The sequence below is a fragment of the Silene latifolia genome, chromosome 10 (genome assembly GCF_048544455.1).
Source record: "Silene latifolia isolate original U9 population chromosome 10, ASM4854445v1, whole genome shotgun sequence".
Lineage (NCBI taxonomy): Eukaryota > Viridiplantae > Streptophyta > Magnoliopsida > Caryophyllales > Caryophyllaceae > Silene > Silene latifolia.
In genome coordinates this window covers 55,921,436-55,945,904 of record NC_133535.1, presented here as the reverse complement: position 1 = coordinate 55,945,904, position 24,469 = coordinate 55,921,436, and the positions used below count along the sequence as shown (strand labels likewise).

Genomic DNA, 24,469 nt, shown 5'->3' with positions numbered 1-24,469 from the left:
ATGAATTTCACGATAACTCTTATCCATGCCCTTCATGTTGTAGTTTACCCTAAAGTGGGAAAACTTGGTGGGAAGTGAGTGGAGGATTCGATCCACCATAAGAGTCTTAGGAATGTTACACCCTAGACGCTCTAGGATGTCGATATATTCGACCATTTTGAGTACATGGGGACCAACGTTTCGGCCCCTCTTAAGCTTTGCTTCAAAGAAGCGTGCCGCCGCTTTGTATTGGCGGACTTTAGGTGTTTGTGAAAACATAGTAGACAGGCGAGTGAATATCTCGTACGCATTTAAAGAAATGCAAGAAAGCTTGAGCTTTGGGGATATCGACCATATCAACACATTTTTGATATCATTCGACATCCTCACATGGTCATCATAGGCGGTCCGCACCGCCGATGAGGCCCTTGGACTGGGCTCGATGGGAGAGGCATCGGTCAAGTAAGTGAGCACGTTATCGGACAACGCGACACTTTTGATGCTGGATTCCCATTCAAGAAAGTTACTACCGTCATCTTTTAAGATACATTTGTCCATTACGGACCTTAGCCATGAATCTTTGCCTAGTGTAGTAGTCGTTGGAATTTTTTTTTTTTTGTTTTTTTTTGTGAAGGGTAAGTATATATAAATCAAAAAATATAGGTATACAATGTTTTGATCAAACTTATACAGCTATCAGACATCTGCACAACTTTCAACTAAACGCCAATCTAACAAAACCACATCTAAGAAATAGAATCAATCCATTGTTGATCATGAGGTTTGAGAAGTTTCTTGTTCCTGGTTTTCCATCGTTCTTTGACTTCCTTCCAAATTTGTTGGACAAGAACATTGGGGTGAGTAACCTGTTGAAGAATCCTTGCTTTGTTCCTAGCAGACTAGGCAGCATAGATGAGACCAACATAGCCTGCTCCTACAATAAGTTTCTGCAAGACACTCAGCCATGTCCTAGCTGAAAACCATCTAATCATATCATTATCAGGGAATCTGATTTTAAGCCTTAGTTTCATTAATTCCATACATCTCTTAGTGAATTCACACCCATGGAAAAGATGCTCATGAGTCTCAGGCTCCATTTCACACAGACAGCAAAGCTCATCCTGACAAATCCCCATTTGAATCAACCTATCTCTTGTTAGGAGCCTTTTGTGCAAACTTGCCCAGTAGATAAAAGAGGTGCTAGGTACATTGAGGGGATTCCAACAAATAAATCTCCAAGGGACCTTAGACCTAGATGCCTGTAACCATTGATAACCTGAAGCAATAGTGTAAGATGAAGGTCAATGTTGCCACACATTGTTAAAGTAACCAGACTTGAACAAGTCCTTAATCTGTACTATTTTCTTCCATGACCAACTGCAGTCCAGAGGAGCTTTATAGTCAGTCCAGTCACAGCCTTTCATATATACATGATTAACCCATTTCACCCACAAATGATCTTGCTTTGTGGCTAACCAGCTAGTATACTTACCCAACAAAGCTTTGTTCCACAGCTTAGCATTCATAATACCCAGTCCCCCTTCCTCTTTTGGGGTACAACATTTCTTCCAAGCTATATTAGGAGCTCTTAGGTAAGCATCTTTACCCCCCCCCCCCCCTAAAAAGTTCCTGCAGATAGCCTCAACTTTACCCATAATGCCAGATGGAAGGAGGAAAATAGAAGCCCAATAAGATTGTATAGTAGATAGAACCGACTTTACTAGAATCAATCTACCTGCATAGGAAAGTTGTCTTGCCCCTAGATATCTGATTCTTGCCACTATCCTCTCTATCAGCTTGCTCCCTTCAAACTTAGTAACTTTTTGGAAGAAATAGGTACTCCAAGATATTTGTGTTAGAAATCTATATCTCATAATACTCAACATATTCTTATATGTTCCATTTAATTTAGTCATAAAATTAATTAGATCTTATGCATGCAAACATAAGTAAATATAGAGAATAAATCATCATTCTTAGATTGGAAACTTCGGATTATTGGGCACAAGTGAGTTCTCCTACTCACTTGTTCTTGAGCTCTCCTAATATGGATGAACAAAGGATTCAAGTAGAGAATCCCTCCCAAGGAATAATACCCAAGATAACCACTTAATAAAATTAATATTATTGATACTAGAACAATATTAATTTTAAATAAAATTGACCCAAAAATATTGTTTTTGGTCTCTTAATTTTCGGTTTAAGAGAAGGCAGAAGAAGAAGTAATTTATCTCTCTAAAATTCTATATTTTAGATGATGTTAGAATGAATAATACACTAGAATGCATATAGTGTATATTAGACAAATTATAGAGAAAAACCCTTGACTTTTCTGTATGACAAAACCGGGTAGGGAGGGGTGGTGTGGGGCAATGCATGATCAAGTTGCTCTTCACAAAAACAACTAGGTTTGCATGGCTAGCAATTAGGTAAATGATTATGTTTTCCACTTAAAATTAATCAACACAATATTTTCCCTAATACACCCCTTATTTCGGTCCATTTAAGATAAAATGGATTCCATTTTATCTTTGTCAATTTGTCACATGTCACAAGTCATGTAAAATTGTTATGCATTTTTAACATATTAAAAATCAACGCATTAATAAAAATACGTCATGTACAAAATCGACTTTAGTAATTCATAATTACTTGTACCAAAATAACTTACCAATTATAAATCATAACATCTTGTATTTATAATAAATTATTCATTCAAATGCAATTGTTTCCTTAAACAATAATTTCATCTAACTAATAAAACAATTCGATCACTTAGACCGTATCTCATTTAATCAAATTATAATGAGATACGTAAATATTAATTCCAAAATTGTCCGTCAATTTTAAGTAATTTAATTAACCCGTATCGTCATACGATCAATTAAATAATCAATTAAGAGTGTTACCCTTTAGGTATGACCTAATGGGATCAACTGATCACCACCGTCGCACGACAGTAATGTCAAACTCTAGTCAACCAATTATTACCGATATGTGTGGACCAGTTGACAGTAAAATATTACTTCCCAATTGTATTCTTAAAATAAGACTTAAACATGTGATCATCATGATCGAAAGTTGTGATCGCATTATTGTCGGAGGACACATATTCCAACAATTTGAATGGGAGGGAACCCACTCTAAACTCAGAGATGCTGATGATGCCTTTAATAAGATCTCCTTTAACACCATTGAAGTATATATTAGTCTTTTCTTTATTGAGATTTAAGCCAGAGGCAGAGGAGAAAGTAGAGAAGCCTCTGAGGAGCCACATAATAGAGGAAGCACTACCCTTACAAAACATGAGAAGGCCATCCGCAAACAAGAGATGATTGAGTTTAATCTTGCCACACATGGTATGATATCTAAATCCTTAAGCTGAGCTTCCACATTGAGGATCCTAGATAAATATTTCATACAGAGAGTAAACAAAAGGGGACACAGAGGGTCCCCTTGCGTTAAGCCTCGTTTGCCATGGAAAAAACCAAATGATTGTCCATTAATATTGAGAGTGTATGAGGAAGTAGAGACACAAACCATAATAAGATGGATAAAGTCAATAGGAAATTTCAGGAAAATCAACATTTGATGGATGAAGTCTCACTCAACAGTATCATATGCCTTTCTTAGATCAATTTTTATCAGACATCTAGGAGATGCAGCTTTCCTGTTGTAGAGTCTAACAAGGTCTTTGCAAAGCAAGACATTTTCCACAATATTCCTACCCTTGATAAACCCCCCGTGGCTCCTATCAACAATATGGGGCAGTACCTCACTCAGTCTAGAACACAGTATTTTGGAAATGCATTTGTAAAGTGTATTACAACAAGCAATAGGTCTATACTCCAGTACACTAACAGGGTTCTTTGTTTTTGGTATGAGAGTCAAAGTAGTAGTATTCACCTGTTTCAGCAGATTGCCAGTTGAAAGAAAATCCAGAATAGCTCCAGTGACATCTTTGCCTATAATGTCCCAAGAATCCTTATAAAGTTGGCTAGTGAAGCCATCTGGACCTGGGGATTTAGAAGTAGGGATAGAGAACATGATACTCTTAATCTCATCAGGGGTGACAGGCTTATGAAGGATAGCTTTAAGTTGATCATTAATCACAGGGCCAGTTCTAACAGTTGGCTTGTGAACAGGCAAAGTAACACCATTAGACCCCAGCAAATCATTAAAGTAGGCCAAAAAAACTTGTTCAATACCATCAGGATCAGAATGCAGGATTCCTTCCTTATCATGAATTCGAAGAATTTTATTCTGAATTTGTATAGCTCGAATTTAATTGTGAAAAAATCTAGTGTTTTCATCTCCCTCACTAACCCAATCCACTTTAGATTTCTGACTGAGAAACCTAAAATGAGCTTTGGCCAGTGATCTATAAATAGCAACAGCACCAGATTCAGCCTCCATAAGACTAGTGTTGCCAGGATCTCTTTATAACTGTATTTGTAAATCATCAAGCTAAATCTCTGCAATCCCTACTGCTTTTTCAATATCATAATATCTATTCCTGTTGAGTTCTTTCAGAGGCTTCTTCAGGCTTCTTAATTTAGACACAACTTGGAACATCCATGAGCCAATGATTTTCTTGTTCCAGTGGTGGTGAATGATATCTTTAAAATGTGGATCAGAACCCCACATATTAAAATATCTAAAATGAGGTCGTTTTTGCCTAACCACTATCTTATAACAGATGCAAGGGTTGTGGTCAAACAATCCTTCAGGTAAGAAAAAACTATAAGCATCAGGATACAACTACAACCAATCCTCATTGATCATAAATCTGTCTAGACGAGAGAAAACTCTTGAAGAAGGCTCTTGTTTATTGTTCCAAGTAAAATAGGCACCTTCAGCCTTGATATCCATAATCTCACAATAGTCTACACAATCCTTGAACTCAATAATTTCATTCCAATGAACTGGTCTACCTATTCTCTCATTAAAATCCAACAGATTAATAAAATCACCACATACACACCAAGGACCAGTCCAATTATCCTTGATTCTTTTAATGTCCACCCAAAGATTTAATCTCTCCTACTCCTCATTAGAACCATAAACCACAGTAAACATAAGATTATTTCCAGAAGCAATCTCAGTGACTATGGCAGAAATAAGTTGATCAGACATTGTATTAATAGTAACAGTAAAGATCTGAGGAATCCAAATGAGTAAAATCCTACCCCCAGGATGGTACTGAATATTGCTTACCCCACTCCAGTGCTGGCCTAAGGTAGTCAACACTCCAGTACAGTCAGGAGTCTTTATTTTAGTCTCAAATAAGCCAACATTATTTTGATAGAGAAACCTTCTTATTTCTAATTGCTTATTAAGCTTATTCATACCCCTCACATTACAGCTACCTATATTATCCATTATTAATCACAGGTTGCTTATCCAGTCTCCCTTCCAATTTTTTTGTAGGACTTGTAAGAGCTTCAGCATAAGTAGGAGATTTAGGTGCTTCCTGAGATGTAGAATGATGATACTCTTGACTTACCATTCTAGTAACCACAGTGATAGGAGATAAAGAAATAGTAGGGGTCGTAGTAGGAGCTTTAGTACTAGCAGCTGCAGGTATTACTCTAGGTTGCACAACAGTAGTTGGTTTTGCTACTGGCCTCCATACTTGTCTCTGTTTAGGAATGACCTTGGGTTCTTGCTTCTTCTTACAGGCAACCTAATCATGCCCTATTCCTTTGCATAAGGAGCATATGACTGGTTTCCATTCATATTCAATAGGGACACAAATTTCTGCTCCTTTCTCATCTTTGAAAAAAATTCTCTCAGGAAATGATTGCCCCACTTCAACATCGACCATTATTCTGGCATACCCTAGCCTAGTTTTTTCAATAGTAGCTTCATCACACCTCTTGAATTTGGCAATTAAAGAGGCTAGTTTTCCCAGAATAGAAACACTCCAGAATTTAAGTCCCAACCCACATAACCTAATCCAAATGGGAACAAATTTAACTCTCTCCTTAGCCATGCTACAATTCCCAGTCCAGGGTTTAAAAATAAGTGGTTTATTGTCAAACATGGGGAAACCTTATTGAAGAACCAGGTTCCTACATTCCTAGGTAGGGAAATGCAACAGAAAAGCACAATTGGGTAGAAAAGAGACTTTATCATATTTGTAATGCCCCCAAATTCGATTAACAAACCCCGACAACAACTCCCATGGTGGATTTCCCCCTAAAACATAACATACCACTGCTGTAGACCAATATTCCAACTCAGGGAGTACATCCTCAGGAAGCAATTGTAACATACCAGCATCTGATTTGGGAGAAGCAGAAGGGGAACGAGACTTACCAGAGACTTTCGTCCATCCTTCCTCTTCAGCTTCAATTTCTTCTTCAGAATCAGTTTGATTATCTTCAACGATGTCATTGAGGTTTAGAACTGGTATGCCCACTATTTCTCCCACATATTTTGTCGTCTTTTCATCTTCAGTTCCTGGAACCAATGTTTCAGCATCATTCGTAATATCAACCGCAGGCACAATACCAGTGTTAGCTTGCTCTTATTCAATCGGCGTACTTGAAGTTTCCATGTCTAAGTTTAGATCTGAACAATTACTAAAAGAAAGTCTAGTTTTTGCTTTTGATTTCTTTGGTTTACTCGGATTTTTGATGATTTTCCTCCTTGCCATTTGCAGGAAAGAAGCCCTAAAAACCCAAAAAATCTAGAGAGAAGGAAGTGCTTTCTCTCTCCATTTGGTATGTAAAATTTTTTAGTCGATGGAGTTGATGAAGTTGTCATTGCGAATTAAAATGCTACAACAAATAAGGAAAAATAAACATTCATTGTTTTAAAAAATACTTGTGAAAACATGTTTAACAAGTTTTAGCATTTATATAACGATCTCCTACTAAATTATATAAATGATTCCAAGACCCAAATTTTAAACAAAAATAAGCATCGCTTGGGCGAAACATCCCATAATCGTGTAAATTCGGTAAGTCATCGGTTGACTAATTCTACCTCTAGAACTCTTGGTTGACGGATTTCCTTAAATCCATCTACTAGCCCCGGAATACAAGACCATATTATACCCCATTGAGTCCAACCAACTTTGGCACGTGATAACCGTTTACCACCCTACTAACCCAAGGTAAAAAGAGAATACCCCGCTTGGGCGAGCATTGCTCTAATGAACAAGGGATTCATAGGTGTTACTAATTGGTAAGGCTAATCTCAATTTTAGTTATGTGAGAGATCTTGTCAATTTAGTCATAAATTCCCTATAAGTGAAATAAGTCGGTGAATGTAAATGACGTGAATTGACAAACGCGAAAATAAAATGCATGTGAATGGCGATTTTGGCATGCGCGGAAAATAAAAGCAAGCAAGCATATGAATAAATTCTAGTATGGCCACCTAGTTAATAAAAACTAGATTATTACATATCGGAAACCAACTCCTTCTTCCCTTGCCTCTTCATTCCAAAAGTGGCTTCTTCTTGTGGGATTTGGAACACCTTCCAAAAATAGACTATGTCTCGATGTAAATCCGTCTTTTGGAAACACCGGTAAAAATAACTAATACAATCAAATTACATAGCTATTCCTATTATACATTAATTAATAAAATAAATAAAACTATTAATTAATTACAAACCGACAATACGAGATCGTATTTAATTACAAACAAATCGCTATTCCCATTCATTTCGGGTAATAACGATTAAAATAAACTAGGTCATACTAGGTACAACAAAATAGATACTTTAAATAAATTACAATCATTCATTCAACTTAAATAAATATGCTTAAAATGCTGTAAAATGATGCCAAAATCGTCCTATCCAACAATCATTGGTATCCATCTCGGTTTTGTGGATTTAATCGATTTTTAACTTGTAAAAATCAATAATCAACTTTTAAATCTCATTTAAGTCCAAACTAATTGTCCAAACTGTTTTGGACCTCAAAATTAGTCCTCACTAATTTAATGATGAATAATTAGTTTGATTTGGTGATAATTTACTAATTTAATCGGTAAAACCATAATTTTAAAGTAATAAATCCAAAATAATTGAAAATATTACCGAAAATTGAAATAAAAAATTTTGAGTATTCTGGAATATTCCCAAGAACACCAAAATATCATAAAAATTGCCCAAAAATTCGGATAAAAGTTTATGAAGAAAAAAATCGATATTTATCGGTTTTTAACCACTAAAACAAATAAACATCAAAATAAGGTGAAATCACATTTTAAATTTAAATTTTAACTTTTAAAAAATATTTTTAAATGTACATTAAATTATCAAGGGCAGGAACAAATGTTTCAAATATATGATTAATTTATTTCACTTTTATCGACTTTTATCTCATAAAATCAATAAACATGCAAAACCTCAAACAAACCTTCCAAATTTTACATACAATCTGTAGAAAATATGCATGAAACACTATAAAAATTTTATGATCCGAATCAACTTTTAACTATTTTTAGTTAACTCTTAACCAAAATACGACATTTTTGACTCGGTTTTCTACCAAAAATCATTAAAATTAGCAAAATTACTTCACAAATCACCAAATTTTACCACAAACCTTTTGAGATCAGTAGGTATGCATGTTCAAAAAGTTTCATGCTAAAACCTCCTCTAACACAATTTTTGAATTTACCAAATTATCTCATAATTTGTTTAATATGCTTAAAATCAGCATGCAAATTACAAGCCTAAGCTCTGATGCCACTTGAAAGATTATAGATCCTAATTATACTCTCTAATTAAAAACAGATAATCTCATAATATGTTGTTTTAGTGATCTATGTAACATGCATGCTAATATAAAAGCATAGAGATATAGATTAAGGAAAAACAATTTCCTTACATTGATTTTGATGGTAAAAATGGGCACAAACTAGTTCACCTATCTAGTTTGTTCATGAGATAATGAAATAATGGATGATCCTCCTAGTAAAACCTTCAAAGAGAAAGTCTCCTTCAAGTAGCACCCAAGAACAAAGTACCCACATAATCTTACAAGTATTAACTAGATACTTGTAAAATTTAACCCTTGATAATATTTATAATATTACTAACAAGCTTAGTGAATACTCCGTATTTATTATTGATTAATAACAAGCTTAGTAAGTGTTCTTATTATTTTTAGAGAGAAAGACCAACAACCATTTCCCATGCAAAATACAAAAAATGAAGTAGTGTATAAAATGAGCAATTATTGGTCTAAATAGGAGGGAGTGGCGGGGTGGAGTAGGTGGAGTGAGGGAGTGGATTTGTTTTATTTTTGTCCAATCATTCATCACATGCAAAATGAACATAAGATAACCTATGGAAGTATATAAAGCAAAGTGAAATGATTATGTTTATAATCATCCACTACACTCCATTTACACGGTCCAATGTCTCATTTATGGGTCCATATTGGTTCTTATATTTGTCGCACAATTACGTGTAAATTTTATTTTAACATCGTTTCATGTTTAAATGCTTCCAATAAATTTTGTTCAAAACACTCCGTAAATATACGTGTACCGCTACACATATTATTTACGTACTAATATTAATCCCATTAATTAATTAGTACAATTTTAGTGAATTAACAATTAATTAACTAAAACCCGTCTCAGAAAACTTATTATTTAATTATCGCATAATTAAATAATAACTTCCGCGCCACAAGTTCGCAACTCGAAATCTCTCTAAAAATAATCGACTAACCTTTTAGTCTATAAATCAAGGGACTAAATAAATTGTATCTCATACAATTAATTAGTTGTCAATTGGGGTTCGTTCCTTTAGGTGTGACCGAAAGGGGTTAGTTAATCACCGCCGTCTCACGACAATAACGTCAAACTCTAGTCAGCCACCCGTTATTGATTTACGTTAATCAACTGACGAGGATCAAAAAAAAAATATCCTGATGATATTCTTTTATTGAGATTTATTATGTAAATGCACTATTGTGGAGGACACTAACTCCAACAGGATGATGGTAACTAATGAAGATGTTCATGAACTACGTGGAGTGGGCATGCGCTACTCACCATGGCCAAGGTGAAGCTCTTCTTTCCCCCTCATTTCTCTTGTCAAAACTTTCATGCTTTGCTAACTTGTTTTACAATTGATTGTTTCGACCTTTAGTGGTGTCCTTGTAAAAGTTAAGGACTATTATTCGACCTTGGTAACATCTAGGTGATGATAAATTTATTGTTCCCACTTTTGAAAATCCAAAATGACAATTAGTTTCATGTATTGCATACTTGTGCATGAACTCCCCCACTTTTACACTAGCAATAGTACCTTACAAAAAAAAAAAAAACCCTAATGCTCCTCTGAGAAGGCGACTTTTGCCGACCACGTAGGGTGAATCTCTTGCAATAATGGCGAGGAATTCAGCTTCAAAGTCTGCAAAACTACGCAACATCACGAGGAGAAAAGGGGTAACATCTAAAGAGAAGTCTAAGGTTACCAAAATTGCAAAAATAGCGAAACCTAATGAGGAGGATGCTGTGAAGCATGGGAGCATGCAGAGTATTGTAGGTATCCCTGCTTTTTCCCTTGAGGATGCAGAACCAATGAAAGATAATGACAAACCATCACAGGGAGAGGCAGTTGCAGATACTGAGGAGCAAGGAGACTGGGTACACGTCTCCAAGAGTAAGAGTCCTAAGGCGGTAGAGGAGGCAGAACCATTACTGCAATTATCTGAAGAGGACGTGCATGATGAACTCGAATATTGGAAGCAGGCTGTTTATGGTTATGTATTGGGAGCCAATCCACCCATGGCGGTGCTGGAAGGATATCTGAGAAGAATTTGGCACAAGCATACCATAGACAAGATCTCTTTCATGCCAAATGGGATATTTATTGTCAGGTTTAACACGAAAGACATGCAGGATCAGGTGTTAAATGCAGGTCACTATTTATTTGATAGTAAACCTGTCATCATTAAGCCATGGCAGGAGAACGTGGCCCTGGAGAAGGAGCATGTTAAGAATGTCCCAACATGGCTACGGCTACATCAGTTACCACTGAAATTCTGGGGGCAAAGCCTACCAAAAATAGCAGGGTTAGTAGGCAAATACATCCAAAAAGACAATGCTACTGAAATGAAAACAAGACTAGCATATGCCAGAGTGTTGGTGGAGGTACAAATTGATCAAAAGTTTCCTGAAACAGTGAAATTCCAAGATGAAAAGAAGCAACAGGTGGAGATTAAACTTGAATACGAATGGAAACCAGTGTTATGTACTCAATGCAAGACACTGGGACATGATCAAAGTACTTGCAGAAGAGGGAGAACTCCACACACTAATAAGGTCCAACCAACTAAACCTGTTAAACAGGTTTGGAGAAAAGTGGAGAAGCCAAAAGCACCGGAGAGCGGGAGAATACCGACATATTAGTTACACCTAGGGTTCATGCACCTAGGGTGGAAGAAGAGCCTGTCTTTGGTTCAAATTAAAGAATTCCCCCATTACCAATTACACGGTAAAGGAAGGAGGGACGACTGTTTCGCTTCGGGTCGATTCAGTGAGAGAAGGTTAATAGTTCAGAGGGACACCCAACCATTATTCCGATCAATGATTAAGCTAGGATTTTGGAATGTGCGGGGTATGAATAGGAGGAGTAAGCAACAGGTTATACATAGATTTTTAATAAACAACAATGTTAATTTCTTTGCTTTATTAGAGACTAAAATTAAACCAAATAAATTGCACACAACCATGAATTCCTTTAGTAATTGGAGTATTTCCACAAACTCAAAGATACCATCAAGGAGGTAGAATCTGGATACTGTGGCAGGTGCATGAATGGGATATTGACTTTCTAGAGTATGATGCCCAGTATATCCATATGACTGTACATCATAAGAACACTAATGCAAGTTTTCATGTCACCATGGTCTATGCTTTCAATGGCGAGTGAGAGACAGTCCCTCTGGGCTAACTTAAGCAGACTAGCAAATACCATATCTGGACCATGGGCCATTGGAGGAGACTTCAACTGTGTGTTGACTGAGGATGAGAGAGTGGGAGGATCTTTTTCTCGGCAGGATGCAGAAGATTTCAGGCAATGCTTGCATCAATGTGAAGTGATAGATAGCCCTGCTATGGGAGCACTGTACACATGGAATAACAAACAGTGCCCAGCTGACAGAGTGTATAGCAGACTGGATCGTTTCCTAGTGAACCAGGAATGGCTCAATGATTACCCTCTTCTTTATGCACATTTCCTGCCTGAGGGGATCTTTGACCACACTCCTTGTGTGGTACAGGCTAATGTAGCTGAGGAAAAGAAAGCCAGACCATTTAAATATTTCAATATGTGGAGCCTGGCTCCAAATTTTAAAGAGACTGTTCAAGCTGGTTGGAAATGTGAGCACACTGGAACTAAGCTGTATGAATTAGCTAAGAAATTGAAGAATCGAGCGGGGACTTAAACAGCTGAACAGGTCCAGGTTTGCAGATATTGAGAATAATGCTGAGGTGGCTCTCACTAAGCTACATCAAATACAGCAAAGCTTGGGAGTGACTCCTCAGGACTTGAGCCTTCTTCAACAGGAGTGTGAAGCTAGAGAAAGTTATCAACAGCTGGCTGAGGCTCAGACCCAGTTCCTGCAACAAAAGGCAAAGATGAAATGGAGTGTTGATGGGGATGCAAATACTTCTTTCTTCCATGGCATCTTGAAGACTAGGAGGAGACAAAATCAGACAGTGCAAATAACAGACCAACAGGGAAACCATCACTCTGATAAGGAAGGGGTTCAGGAGAGCTTTCTAAGATTTTATACCCAGTTGTTAGGCCAGTCTCACCCCACAACTCCTGTCAGTCCAAGAGTAGTGCAGCAAGGTAATAAATGTGATGAGTCACATCATCAGATGCTACTAATGCCAGTTACTGATGCAGAAATCAAAGGCACTATCTTCAGTATACCAGATGACAAAGCTCCAGGACCAGATGGCTACTCTAGCCAATTCTTTAAAACTAGTTGGGATACGGTTGGAGGGGATGTATGTGCTGCAGTCCATGAATTTTTTAGGAATGGCAAAATGCTCAAGCAGTTGAATGCTACTAATGTTACCTTAATCCCTAAGGTGCCAAATCCTTTGACTGTAATGCAATTCAGGCCCATTGCATGTTGTAATGTGGTTTACAAATGCATTTCAAAACTTCTGTGTGCAAGACTTGCTTTGGTACTCCCTCATATAATTTCTGTAACTCAAGGAGGTTTTATCCAAGGAAGAAGCATTATGGAGAACATACTAATCTGCCAAGACCTTGTTAAGCTTTATGGAAGGAAGAGTGTCTCCCCTAGATGTCTATTCAAAATAGACCTGCAGAAGGCTTATGATTCAGTGGAGTGGAGTTTCCTTTTTCAGATGCTTCATGAGCTAAATCCCAACTAGCTTTATTACTCTCATCAAGGAATGTGTCACCACTGCCACTTATACCTTGAATTTGAATGGGGATAGCTTTGGCTGGTTTAAGGGACAAAGAGGATTAAGACAAGGAGATCCTTTGTCCCCTTTGCTCTTTACAATTTGCATGGAATACTTAACCAGATTGCTATCCTATACAACCTCTACAATGAAGTTCAGGTTCCATCCTCTTTGCAAATCTTTGAAGTTGAGTAGCTTAATGTTTGCAGACGATTTGCTGCTTTTCTCTAAAGGGGATGTGGGTTCCATTATGATCCTGCTACGCACTTTCTCAACCTTTTCTCAAGCATCAGGACTTCAGATGAGTAGGGGAAAGTCAAATGTGTATTTTAATGGAGTAGCTAGTGAAGTCAGAAGGGAAATCGTTCAGGTTTCAGGCTGCATTGAAGGCAAACTACCTTTCAAATACCTTGGAGTGCCAATTAAACCTGCTAAGTTATCAATCAAGGACTGCCAACCTTTGCTTGATAAAGTTTTTGAGAGGATAAGACAACTGGGAACCAAAAAACTCTCGTATGCTGGGAGACTGGTGTTGATAAAAGCAGTATATAGAACTCTCCACTCTTACTGGGCTTCTATATTCATCATTCCCAAGGCAGTGCTCCTTAAAATTGAAGCAATATGCAGGAATTTCTTGTGGCATGGAGGGACTGAATATGCTAGGACTCCTACTGTTGCCTGGTCGAAGCTTTGCACTAATCAGAAGGAGGGAGGACTTGGTCTAAGAGATGAGTACAGTTGGAACAAAGCAGCAGTTGGGAAACTGGTCTGGTGGATTCAGGCTCACCCCTCTAAACTATGGGTGCAATGGGTACATAGTGTCTATCTGAAGGGACAAGATTGGGAGGATTATAACCCACCTCAGGATGCCAGTTGGACGTGGAAGAAAGTTTGTAAACTGAAGCAGGAGTTTCAGCCAGCATACCACCAGCATGAATGGACTATGGTACCAGGTAAGGAGTACACTATCAAGAAGGGGTATAGCTGGTTAAGACCAACCAGTCAGGCTGTAAGCTGGTCTCATATTGTTTGGACTAAATGGTCCATTCCCAAACATAGCTTTATAGCCTGGCTGCATTATCAGCAAGGGTTTAATACCAAAGACAAGCTATACAGGCTTGGTATTGTCCCTGACAGCAACTGCTGTATTTGTGCTCGAGAGGAAGAGTCACCATCTCACCTTTTCTTTCAGTGTCAATACAGCAGGAGAATTATTCAGAGAGTTCAGGAATGGACAGGAGTGGTTATGTCAGTTACCAATACACAGAATTGGTGGCAGCACAGGAGGTTCACGAGGCTGAAGAATGGGGTACTGAATAGTATTCTCAATGCTACTATGTACTATATCTGGAACCAGAGGAATGCAAGCAGGCATGAGAGTGTTATACTCAGTCCAGGCAGGTGTGTGGTGATGATACAAGCTGACATCAGGAACAGGATTCAGCAACAGCTGAAGGGTACAGTGTCAAGAAAAGATAAGCATTGGATTGAGAAATTACTACACTAGCTAGTATGATCTTCTAGTTTTTGTAGTATGATAGGTGATATAGTTGAGTTTGTGATAGGAACATGGTTGTCAACAATTTATTTTGTACATGGTTTTTGAGCATCAATATAATTTTTACATTTTACCAAAAAAAAAAATAGTACCTTACATTGTTTGGGGAAGTTCAAGCACAAGCATTAGGAGTTAATCTAAATTACCTCTCCAACCAATAAAATCATGCATTATATAGTTAGTATAGAATGTATCACTTGTGTATATGTCATGTAGTTTGCATTTTAGTGTAGAAATCATGCATTTTCATTTGGCTTGCATAATTTCCTATCGTATTGGCCATTGAGGACAATGCTCATACTAGTGTGGGGATGGGAAATTCTAACTTTACTTTTAAATAAAAACCTATAAAAAATTGAAAATTTTTGAAAAATACAAAAATATGTTCTTTTTTTTCACAAAAACAAAAATCCTAAAAAAATTTAAAAAAACCAAAAATATGTTCATTCCTTTATAGTGTAGAATTGTATATACTTGTTTGTTTATCCTTCTTTCACATTGATCGACTACGCCACATCCGAGACATGAGGATCATGAAGACCGCATGGTATGATCTTTCCAATATCCTTTTTCCTCTCTATGTTGATGACTATGTGGCTTTATTTTGATTGATGCGGTATAAACCAATGTGATTGTAGGAATTGAATTTATCTTATATGACATACTAGTTGGTAGAAGTATATGTATTAGGTTGTATAAATGTTAATTGCATCATGGCATGTAGTTGCATTTTAGGAAAAATTTTGTGAAAACATCTATTTGGGAAACTTGACAAGTGTATATAAGGCCCTTGTAGATACTTTTTCTTCTTGAGACTTTGCTCACTAGAATGCTTCTAAAACACCCTAGGATGTGTCATGCTAGTATCCTTTGACCCATGGATTAAGGCCTAGTCAAGAGTACCTTGTGGTGTGATAACTCCTTGGCTACCGTTTATTCCAAAGTGACCTTTGAAGCCATGCAACCATCTTCCACATCTACCACATTTTGTCAACAAAAGGGAATGGGCACAAAAATTCATCAATTTGAGTTCAAGCATTGAAATGAAAAATCAAAAAGTTTTCAAAATGCATCAATGAAAAAAGGAGCAAAAATAGACTCATATGCTTCAAATAAAAGCACCCTCCTTACAAATTAGGGTGACTTTGAAAATGTTCAAAAATGCAAAAGGTTTAAATTGTCAAGCATCAAATGCCAAACATCAAAGAAATGGCAAAAAGAAATTTTTCTCAAATATCAATTGCCACAAGAAATTGGGGAAAATAACAACATCAAAAGCAAACTCCCATATGAAACTCAAAACACATTGATCCATTTATCCATTGAACCGACTTTTATGCATGGTGAAAAGGGAACGACCCTTCTTCTTGTCTAGGCAAGAAGGGGAATTCCGCGATCCTACAGTGTTTTTAACACCATAAGAAGTCTACTCTTGACGAAAACATTTAACGATTGAGGACAAAGGTATCCTAGCTTGACACAACTTGGAGGTGATTTATTGGTATCCTCCTAGGCTTAGTAGCTTGAAGAAACCGTATTTATAATGGAGTGTGTACCCTTAAATTATTTCCCTTGTAGATAATTTCCGCCACTTAGATGAGGAAGGTGGTTATTCATTTTTGTAGATGCGTCCATTACTTGCTTTTGTGTCATTATTGCTTGGATGTATCGCCGTTTTGGCAAGCCCCGCCTTGCCTTGGAAGAAGGCATCCTACCTCATGGTTGTCTTGTTGTGAGTTGAAGGGGCAGAGTGAGACCCGCTAATTGTCTCATATCGGTTATATTAGTAGGTTACTTTAAATAAAGGTCCTAGTTTTAGTCACCTCTTTACTCGGGACGAGCAAAGGTTCGGTCTGGGGATGTTTGAGGTGACTCATATTTGAGCACATTTAGTCCCCGAATTAACCTCGTTCCCATGCTTTATAACACATAATTGGGTCATTTATAATCTTTAGTTTCTCATTTTGCATATTCTTTGAGGTTTTTTCTCCTTGGTAGGAAAGGATTGCTAACCTTGCATTTATGAGGCAAAATGGAGCTAAATTGATCGCATCTAATGACCAAGCATCAAAGAGAAGACAAACACTAGAGGCCTAAGTAGATAATAAAGTGAAATGGGCAATGATGAAAGGATCCTTGCATCCCCAACACGATCCTTGTGGATTTTTAGGGAGCTAAAGAAGAGAAGCAGTCTATCCAGGGAACCGAGCGAATTTAGCACGATCCAAGCGTCCCAGAACACCAGGACCTGAGCGGATCATTCCCCGGACGAGCGGCTTGAAGTGCCAGAACCCGAGCGTCTCATAGAGGATCCGAGAAGATCACAAGTCAGAAGATCCCGTGCCATAGCACGGGACGAGCGAATCGTGGCAGGACTAGAAAGAGGATCCGCTCATTTCCCTCTAGAGTAGCATTTCCTCAACTTTTCTTAAGGTCTTAATAGTCATTTAAGGCCTTACTAACCCTAATCCTTGTACCTAATCTTTAGTATAAATACCCCTTTGTACTACCTAGATTAGTACCATCCCTTAATCAACTTTTATGCTCTCTTAATCAATTCTTAATCATCTTAATTTAGTTGTAATACAAATTTTCAATACTAATCACATCTTAATCTTTCCTTAATTTCTATATTGTTCTTCCTTCATTTTGGGTAATTAGAAGATTATTTGGGTTTATTTGGAGGATTGACAACCTTCTATCAATCATCAAGTACTTCTATTATTCTTTGCTTTATTATTTGGAATCATCTTCATAGGTATAATTCTCTTTACCCTTGTTTAATTATTGTTAATCACTTTTATTTATTCATCATGTTTTGCTTTGTTAGTATGATTGACAACCTTATTAATATGTTGAACTTGATAATGAGTGAGTAATCCTTTAGCTATACTTAATGGGGAATTAGGGGAAACAAACATGGGGAATGATTCATGCTTAATCTAATATGTTTTCATAAATAATTTGCTTGCTTGTTGTGATTTTAACTTATGCACATATTATGTTTGATGAAATGCGAGCCTATGAATCCTTGCATTTTTTTGATCCATCACCTACCTCTTCAATGAGGCTTGTAAGCATATAAACCAACTCGAGCCTCATTAGACCATGCATAAAGTTGAATAGGAAGGATTAAGCCGTCTTGTAGGTGTTGTACAATCTAATCAATTCGGATCTGGGACCCATACCTTCCTAGGGATTGTAAGATATACACTAACTCGATCCCATCACAACAATAAGTGCTTGCATCTAGTTGAGAAAATGTTTGTATGATCAACTCCCATGAATCCCCTATGAACTCATGACACCCTAGTGCCTTTAATCAATTATTTACATCTCCTTTTAATTACCTTGCTTTGTTTTCATTACTTTACTTTTATCTTATTAATTAGTTTAGACCAACTTCATCTCAACCCAAATTTATGACACCCAAAGACATAGCTATTTACAATTGAGAATCCTACATCAATACCTTTCCCTTGGGATCCGACCTTTACTTGCCTCTTTACTAAGAGTAGTTTGTGAAGTTATAAATATTGTTTTGGTTGGTAGCTTTTGACGACGAGTTTGAAACCACACCATCTTCTGACTCGACTTTTAATTTTCTTGGAAGGTTTACAAATAACTTAACTCCAGGTGATTCTGCTACGGCCATGAAGGGGGATACTATTAATGTTATTTCTACTGAGGAGACTAAAGAAGTTTGTACCTTACTTAAATTGAATCTGGGTAAGGCTTGTGAGGAGGAAAATAGGGAAGAAGATACTGCTATTATGGTTAACTGAATTTCCTTATCTTTGGTGCCTAGTTCACTTGTTCATAAAGATAAAGAGTTGCAAGAGGGATATTCATCTCTCAAACCTTTGTATAAGCTAATTGGGTAAAATTATGGGGGTTAACTAGATGAGGCTAAGGGACCTAGGGATGTGGGTATGAAGATAACTGAGGCAGGACATGAGACTAAAGGGTTGAATGTAAATAAGGAGGAAGGAAATTCAGACAGGGAAATTTTGAAAGCGGTTCTAAGGGATTGCAGGTTTTAACTCATTTGCGTTATGCTACTCAGACTAGACATCTGATGAAGGATATTTCTTCTCGAGGAAAATAATATGTAAGACTGACGTTGATGAAACCTTAGTATGGGAATTAAAAGCTATGGGGGGGTTAAAGTTAATGTGGCAGATTTGGAGGTTGATGGTTCAAGTGATTGCTCTTCAGTCAATACTGATGCAGGGTTTACGGAGGTTGGCCATCTCAACCTCCTTATACTCCATGATTGGCCTCGCATGGAATTATAGAGATCTCAATAGTGTGCTTTCTCCTATAATTTCGAAGTGAAGAGCATTAATTAATAATAAGTATTATGGTTTTATGTTTTGCCCCATGTTTAAACCCTTAGGGTTTGTGATGTATGCGGGGGTTAATGTTGATGGTGCATTGGGGGTCTTTGGGTTCGATGGAGAAAGGAAGCTACAATTATTTATGTTATGTCTTGTAATAACTTCATCATCCTTTTATTTTAGAAATATAATGGGCTTTCTTTTTACCTTGTTCTCTTTTATGGTGCTCCAAAGGCTTCATCTCGTTTGCTTATTTTGTAGGAATTGGAGCAATGGATTAGAGACCTGAAGCATCCATTTTTAATTCTAGGTGATTTTAATCAAGAGGAGTGATGCGTGTATTTTATATAAGGTTTTTACCTCATTTTTACACGCATTTATGCACTATTTATGTAGCATCTGGCTACAAATACCCTCGAATATTCTACTTTGGTTCGTTTTATGTAAATTGCAGGAATAAACCAAAGAGGAGCTAAATCGAGCCTAAATTCGTCCCATTTGCATGCATTTATGGAGAACAAGGAGCCGGAGCTTGGAATCTATCACTTTGAAGACGCGTGAGCTAGTTTCGGAAGGTGTTATATTGTCTAACGTGCCAAAATAGCTCAATCGACTGCTTTTCTAGTCGATCGAATGCTTTATATACTGAAGGTTACTCGATCGAGCAGTTCGAGTATTCAATCGAGAAGACATTACAAGGAGTTACTCGATCGAGTGGTTTATTTCCACTCGATCGAGGGGTTTGACGCTTAGTTGTTCGATCGAGTGGTTTATTTCCCCTCGATCGAGTAGTTTGGCCTGTATTAAAGTTTTTCCGCCTATTTTCGTGTGGCCTTTTGTAATTTAGTTATGGATTAGGTTAGAGGAGGATTTTCGTATGCTACTAATACAGTAGACTGCGTAACTCCCCTCATTCACTTTTACTCTATCATTTCTTACTGTTTTTGGGATTTTGCTCTCTTTCTACCCTTTTGCTACCCGAATTCGGATTTGTGATCGGTATTATTATTCTTTTTTAATTCCTTAATCTTAATTGTTGATTTATTTCTTCCTTCCTTTTATTGCTATCATCTTTACCCTATTCAATCTCTATTATCTTTGTTAGTATGTTTAATTTCAATAATCTTTATGTTATTGTTGTTGATTCAATAGTTATGCATAGCTAATTTCCCCTGCTAAGACTAGGGGATCCATGATCATGAAGGGATAGTAGTTGCCATATTAGGTTAATGCTGGTGTAGTTTTTGTTGTTAATGGCTGCATTTGTCTGTATCTGTCTAATTGAGTCGACGCAATTAGGCACTTAAATCATAGTAAACCTTGACCTGGACCGAAAGGTTAGAAAGGGTGAGACTCGTAGCGAACATTGGGGCACTATAGTGAGGGCGAAAGCTAAGCTATTTGTGCTTTAGGGCGAATTGAGACCGAAAAGAGATATTCACTGCTCCTTAGACTATACTTGCACTGACCTGAAACCTAGATTACATGACTGAATGATCATGGTGAACCGTCTGTCTTAGCTGCTTTCTTTATCTGCTTAATCCTTTTTCTCTGCTTTATTATCTTCCTTACTCTCATTAGTTTAGAACAATCAATCAATTAAAACCCCCCAATTTGGTTACCGTGACGAACTTAGACAAAGCTGACATTTTCCTATCTCCCTGTGGAGATCGACCCGACTTCCCTAGCTATATTAGTTAGAGCCAGTTGGTTATTTTTGATAGGTATACGACTGCCCTGTCAAATTTTGGCGCCGTTGTCGGGGAGGTGGTGCAATTTTGTTGCTTTATTTAAGTTTGTTTCTTGTCTCAAGGAATTTATTCCTTGAGACTGATCTCATTTCTGCAAATTTTTTGATTAGTTTTGTAGGTTATCTGTTTTGCTCTGTAAATTCTATTTGCCAGAATGCCGAATATAGCCAGCCATTCAGAGCCAAATGTGGATTCCCTTCCAAAAGGTTTCTTACTACCCATTACTGATTCGGGAACCTTTGGAATCCACCCATCTTACATACAGCTGGTCGAGAGAAATCTCTTTTGAGGGGGTACCTGAAGAAGATCCATGCAGGCATATAGAGCTGTTTACGGAGTATTTCTCTACCATTCCTCTTGCTGCTGGGGTGACATAGGACAAAGTGAAGGGAGCCCTTTTTCCCTTTTCTTTAGCTGACGATGCCCAGGAATGGTTGAGAGATCTAGATAGGAAGGCAGCCGGTGTAACCGATTGGAATTCCCTTGCTTTGGCCTTTTACATGCGATATTTCCCACCGCAGCACACTAATGCCTTGAGAGCTCAGATTACTTCTTTTAAGCAACTACCTACTGAAGATTTGGATGGGGCGTGGGTGAGGTTTAAGAAGCTCGTCCGTTCTGTGCCTCACCATGCTCTCAAACGTTGGTTCCTTTGTACCCAGTTCTGCAACGGGTTATATCAAAACCAAAGAGCTATTCTAGATAGTGTAGCTAAGGGGAGATTCACGAAGAATGTTGAAGATGACCAAGGGTGGCGCCTTTCTGAAGAGATGGCCATTCATGTTTCAGAATATGGAAATCCCCGAGGTAGTGAGCAAGTCAACGAGTTGGCTATAGCTGCAGTGGAAAGTCCTAGCAAAGGTCTAGGTAATGTGGAGATTACGAAAGCTATGAGTGAAATCGCACAGGTCTGTTCAATCACTGAGCATGAGGAGATATGTGGTAGATGTGGCATGGAAGGGCATGACCCTATTGAGTGTCTAGCAAGTATAGAGCGCGTCCTTGCTTATCAGAAATACAAGCAAGGAGTTCCTTTTTCTCAATTGTATGAAGAAATGAAGAATGTTTCTACTCTTTCTACGCCAGGCGCAAGAATCGGTCTCTCCTTTGCAAACGAGGAAATTGCCGAACTGAAATCTTTGATGTTGAACTTAACACAACAGTTTGGGGAGAAATGCAATAGGAATGAAACCGTCATAGTGGAGTTGAGAGAACAAGTCGCGCAATTAACACTCGTGAAAGACCAAGCCAACCTTCTACCGACATGCGATCCGGTTAATGCAACGAATCTCCAAAGTGGCCTTGTTCATGAGGGGCCGAAAGTACCAGAAGACGGGGTTATGACAGCTGATAATACCCCGGATGATGATTTGGATGAATTTCTAGACGAAATCCTTGCTGCGTGTTCTTCAGATACTCGATCGAGTGAAAAATCTACTCGATCGAGTGAAATAATTCATCCCATCACTCGATCGAGTGATAATTGTGATCGATCGAGTAGTGCCCAAATCACAGATGGTCGATCGAGTAATATTCGTACTCGATCGATTAAAATAGCTGAAGAAATCACTCGATCGAGTGATAATAATGATCGATCGAGTAAGCCTGAAAAAGAGATCACTCGATCGAGTGAAGAAAGTGGTCGATCGAGTAAAAGCCAATATGAAAACACTCGATCGAGTGGTAAAAGTGCTCGATCGAGTACCAGAAGCAGCAGAGACCCTATTTGCTATCTAATTCGGCTACCGTGTCATCTTCCCCTGCTGTGGAGACGTCACGCACTGATAAAGGTAAAGAGAAAGTCGCGGGTCCACTCATTGCTACCAGAGTACCCTTCTCAGGTCGTCTAAAGGACGCGAAGATCGAGCGACAGTACGGTAGGTTTTTGGACGTTGTGAAGAACCTCCAGGTAACTGTCCCTTTTACCGAACTTGTTACCCAGGTACCTACTTACGCTAAATTTATGAAAGATATTGTGATGCGTAAGAGAGAGCTAAGTGAATTTGAGACGGTTTCATTTATGGAAGAGTCTAGTAATTTACTTTTAAATAAGGCTCAACCTAAAATGAAAGACCCGGGTAGCTTCTCTATTACCTGTGTTATAGGCAATGTGGTTATTGATAAGGCTCTTTGTGATTTAGGAGCCAGCGTCAGTGTCATGCCCCTATCTGTCTGCAAGAAATTGAATATGAGTCATCTTAAAGTGACTAACATTGCCCTACAGATGGCTGATAGATCTGTTAGGAGACCCTTAGGTGTCTTAGAGGACGTGCCTGTGAAAATAGGCAAGCTCTTTATACCAGTGGATTTCATTGTTTTAGATATAGTGAGGACACCGGACCCCAATTATCTTAGGAAGACCATTCCTTTGTACAGTGGGGCCATTATTAATGTCAAACAAGGGCGTTTGACTCTTGCGATAGGGGATGACGCGATTACTTTCCGTCTGGCCAGTACTTTGGCTCGGCCAATGATAGAGGATACTTGTTATTCGGTTGATATTATTGACGAGTCTATTTATGACTTCCGGTCGGGTTCTTTCATGAAGGACCCACTAGAAGCTCTTATGCTTTTGGATGAGTGTGCAGATAGCTCAGATGACGATGACGCTGTGATGGATTTGCTTATAGATGATTTAGATGAGCGTGGACTCACCGACGCTGAGGGAGAGCAAGTGGAACAGATGATTAGCACTCTTTGCTCCATTGAGGTAAAGGTACCGGAGCGTAAGCCTCTTCCTTCTCATCTAAAATATATTTTCTTAGACGATACTGAGCAATATCCAGTCATTGTTAGTGCTAAACTTGATAATGATCAGCTGACTTCCTTGTTAGTTATGCTTAAGAAAAACAGGAAAGCATTGGGTTATTCATTGGACGATATCAAGGGGATTAGTCCCGATATTTGTATGCACAGGATAGAGCTGGAGGAAGATGACAAACCTTGCAGACAGGGTCAGCGCCGGCTGAACCAGAAGATGCAGGATGTTGTGATGGCTGAGGTAATGAAGCTGTTCGACGCAGGTATTATCTATTCTGTTGGTCATTCTATATGGGTGAGTCCAGTGCAGGTAGTCCCGAAGAAAGGAGGGACTACTGTGGTTAAGAATGATAAGAATGAGTTAATACCCACTCGAGTAGTGACTGGTTGGCGGATGTGTATAGACTACAGACGGCTTAATGCCGCCGCCAAGAAAGATCACTTTCCCCTTCCTTTTATTGATCAAATGGTAGAAAGGTTAGCTTCTCATAAGTTTTTCTGCTATTTAGACGGGTATTCAGGGTTCTTTCAGATCCCTATCCACCCAGACGATCAAGCTAAGACTTCATTTACTTGTCCTCAAGGCGTGTTTGCTTATCGCAGGATGCCTTTTGGTTTATGTAATGCCCCTGCCACCTTCCAAAGGTGCA

At 38.1% G+C, this 24,469-nt stretch overlaps 1 protein-coding gene across 1 annotated transcript; it reads right to left on the bottom strand.

The window, feature by feature from the left end:
• Positions 1-878: 878 nt before the first annotated feature.
• LOC141607605 (uncharacterized) lies at positions 879-1,634 on the bottom strand. The gene is made up of 2 exons (XM_074426956.1): positions 1,310-1,634; positions 879-1,255 (listed from the first exon to the last, which is right to left on the bottom strand). Exons 1-2 carry the CDS (start codon positions 1,632-1,634, stop codon positions 879-881), a joined length of 702 nt encoding a protein of 233 aa, XP_074283057.1.
• Between the last annotated feature and the right edge of the window lie 22,835 nt (positions 1,635-24,469).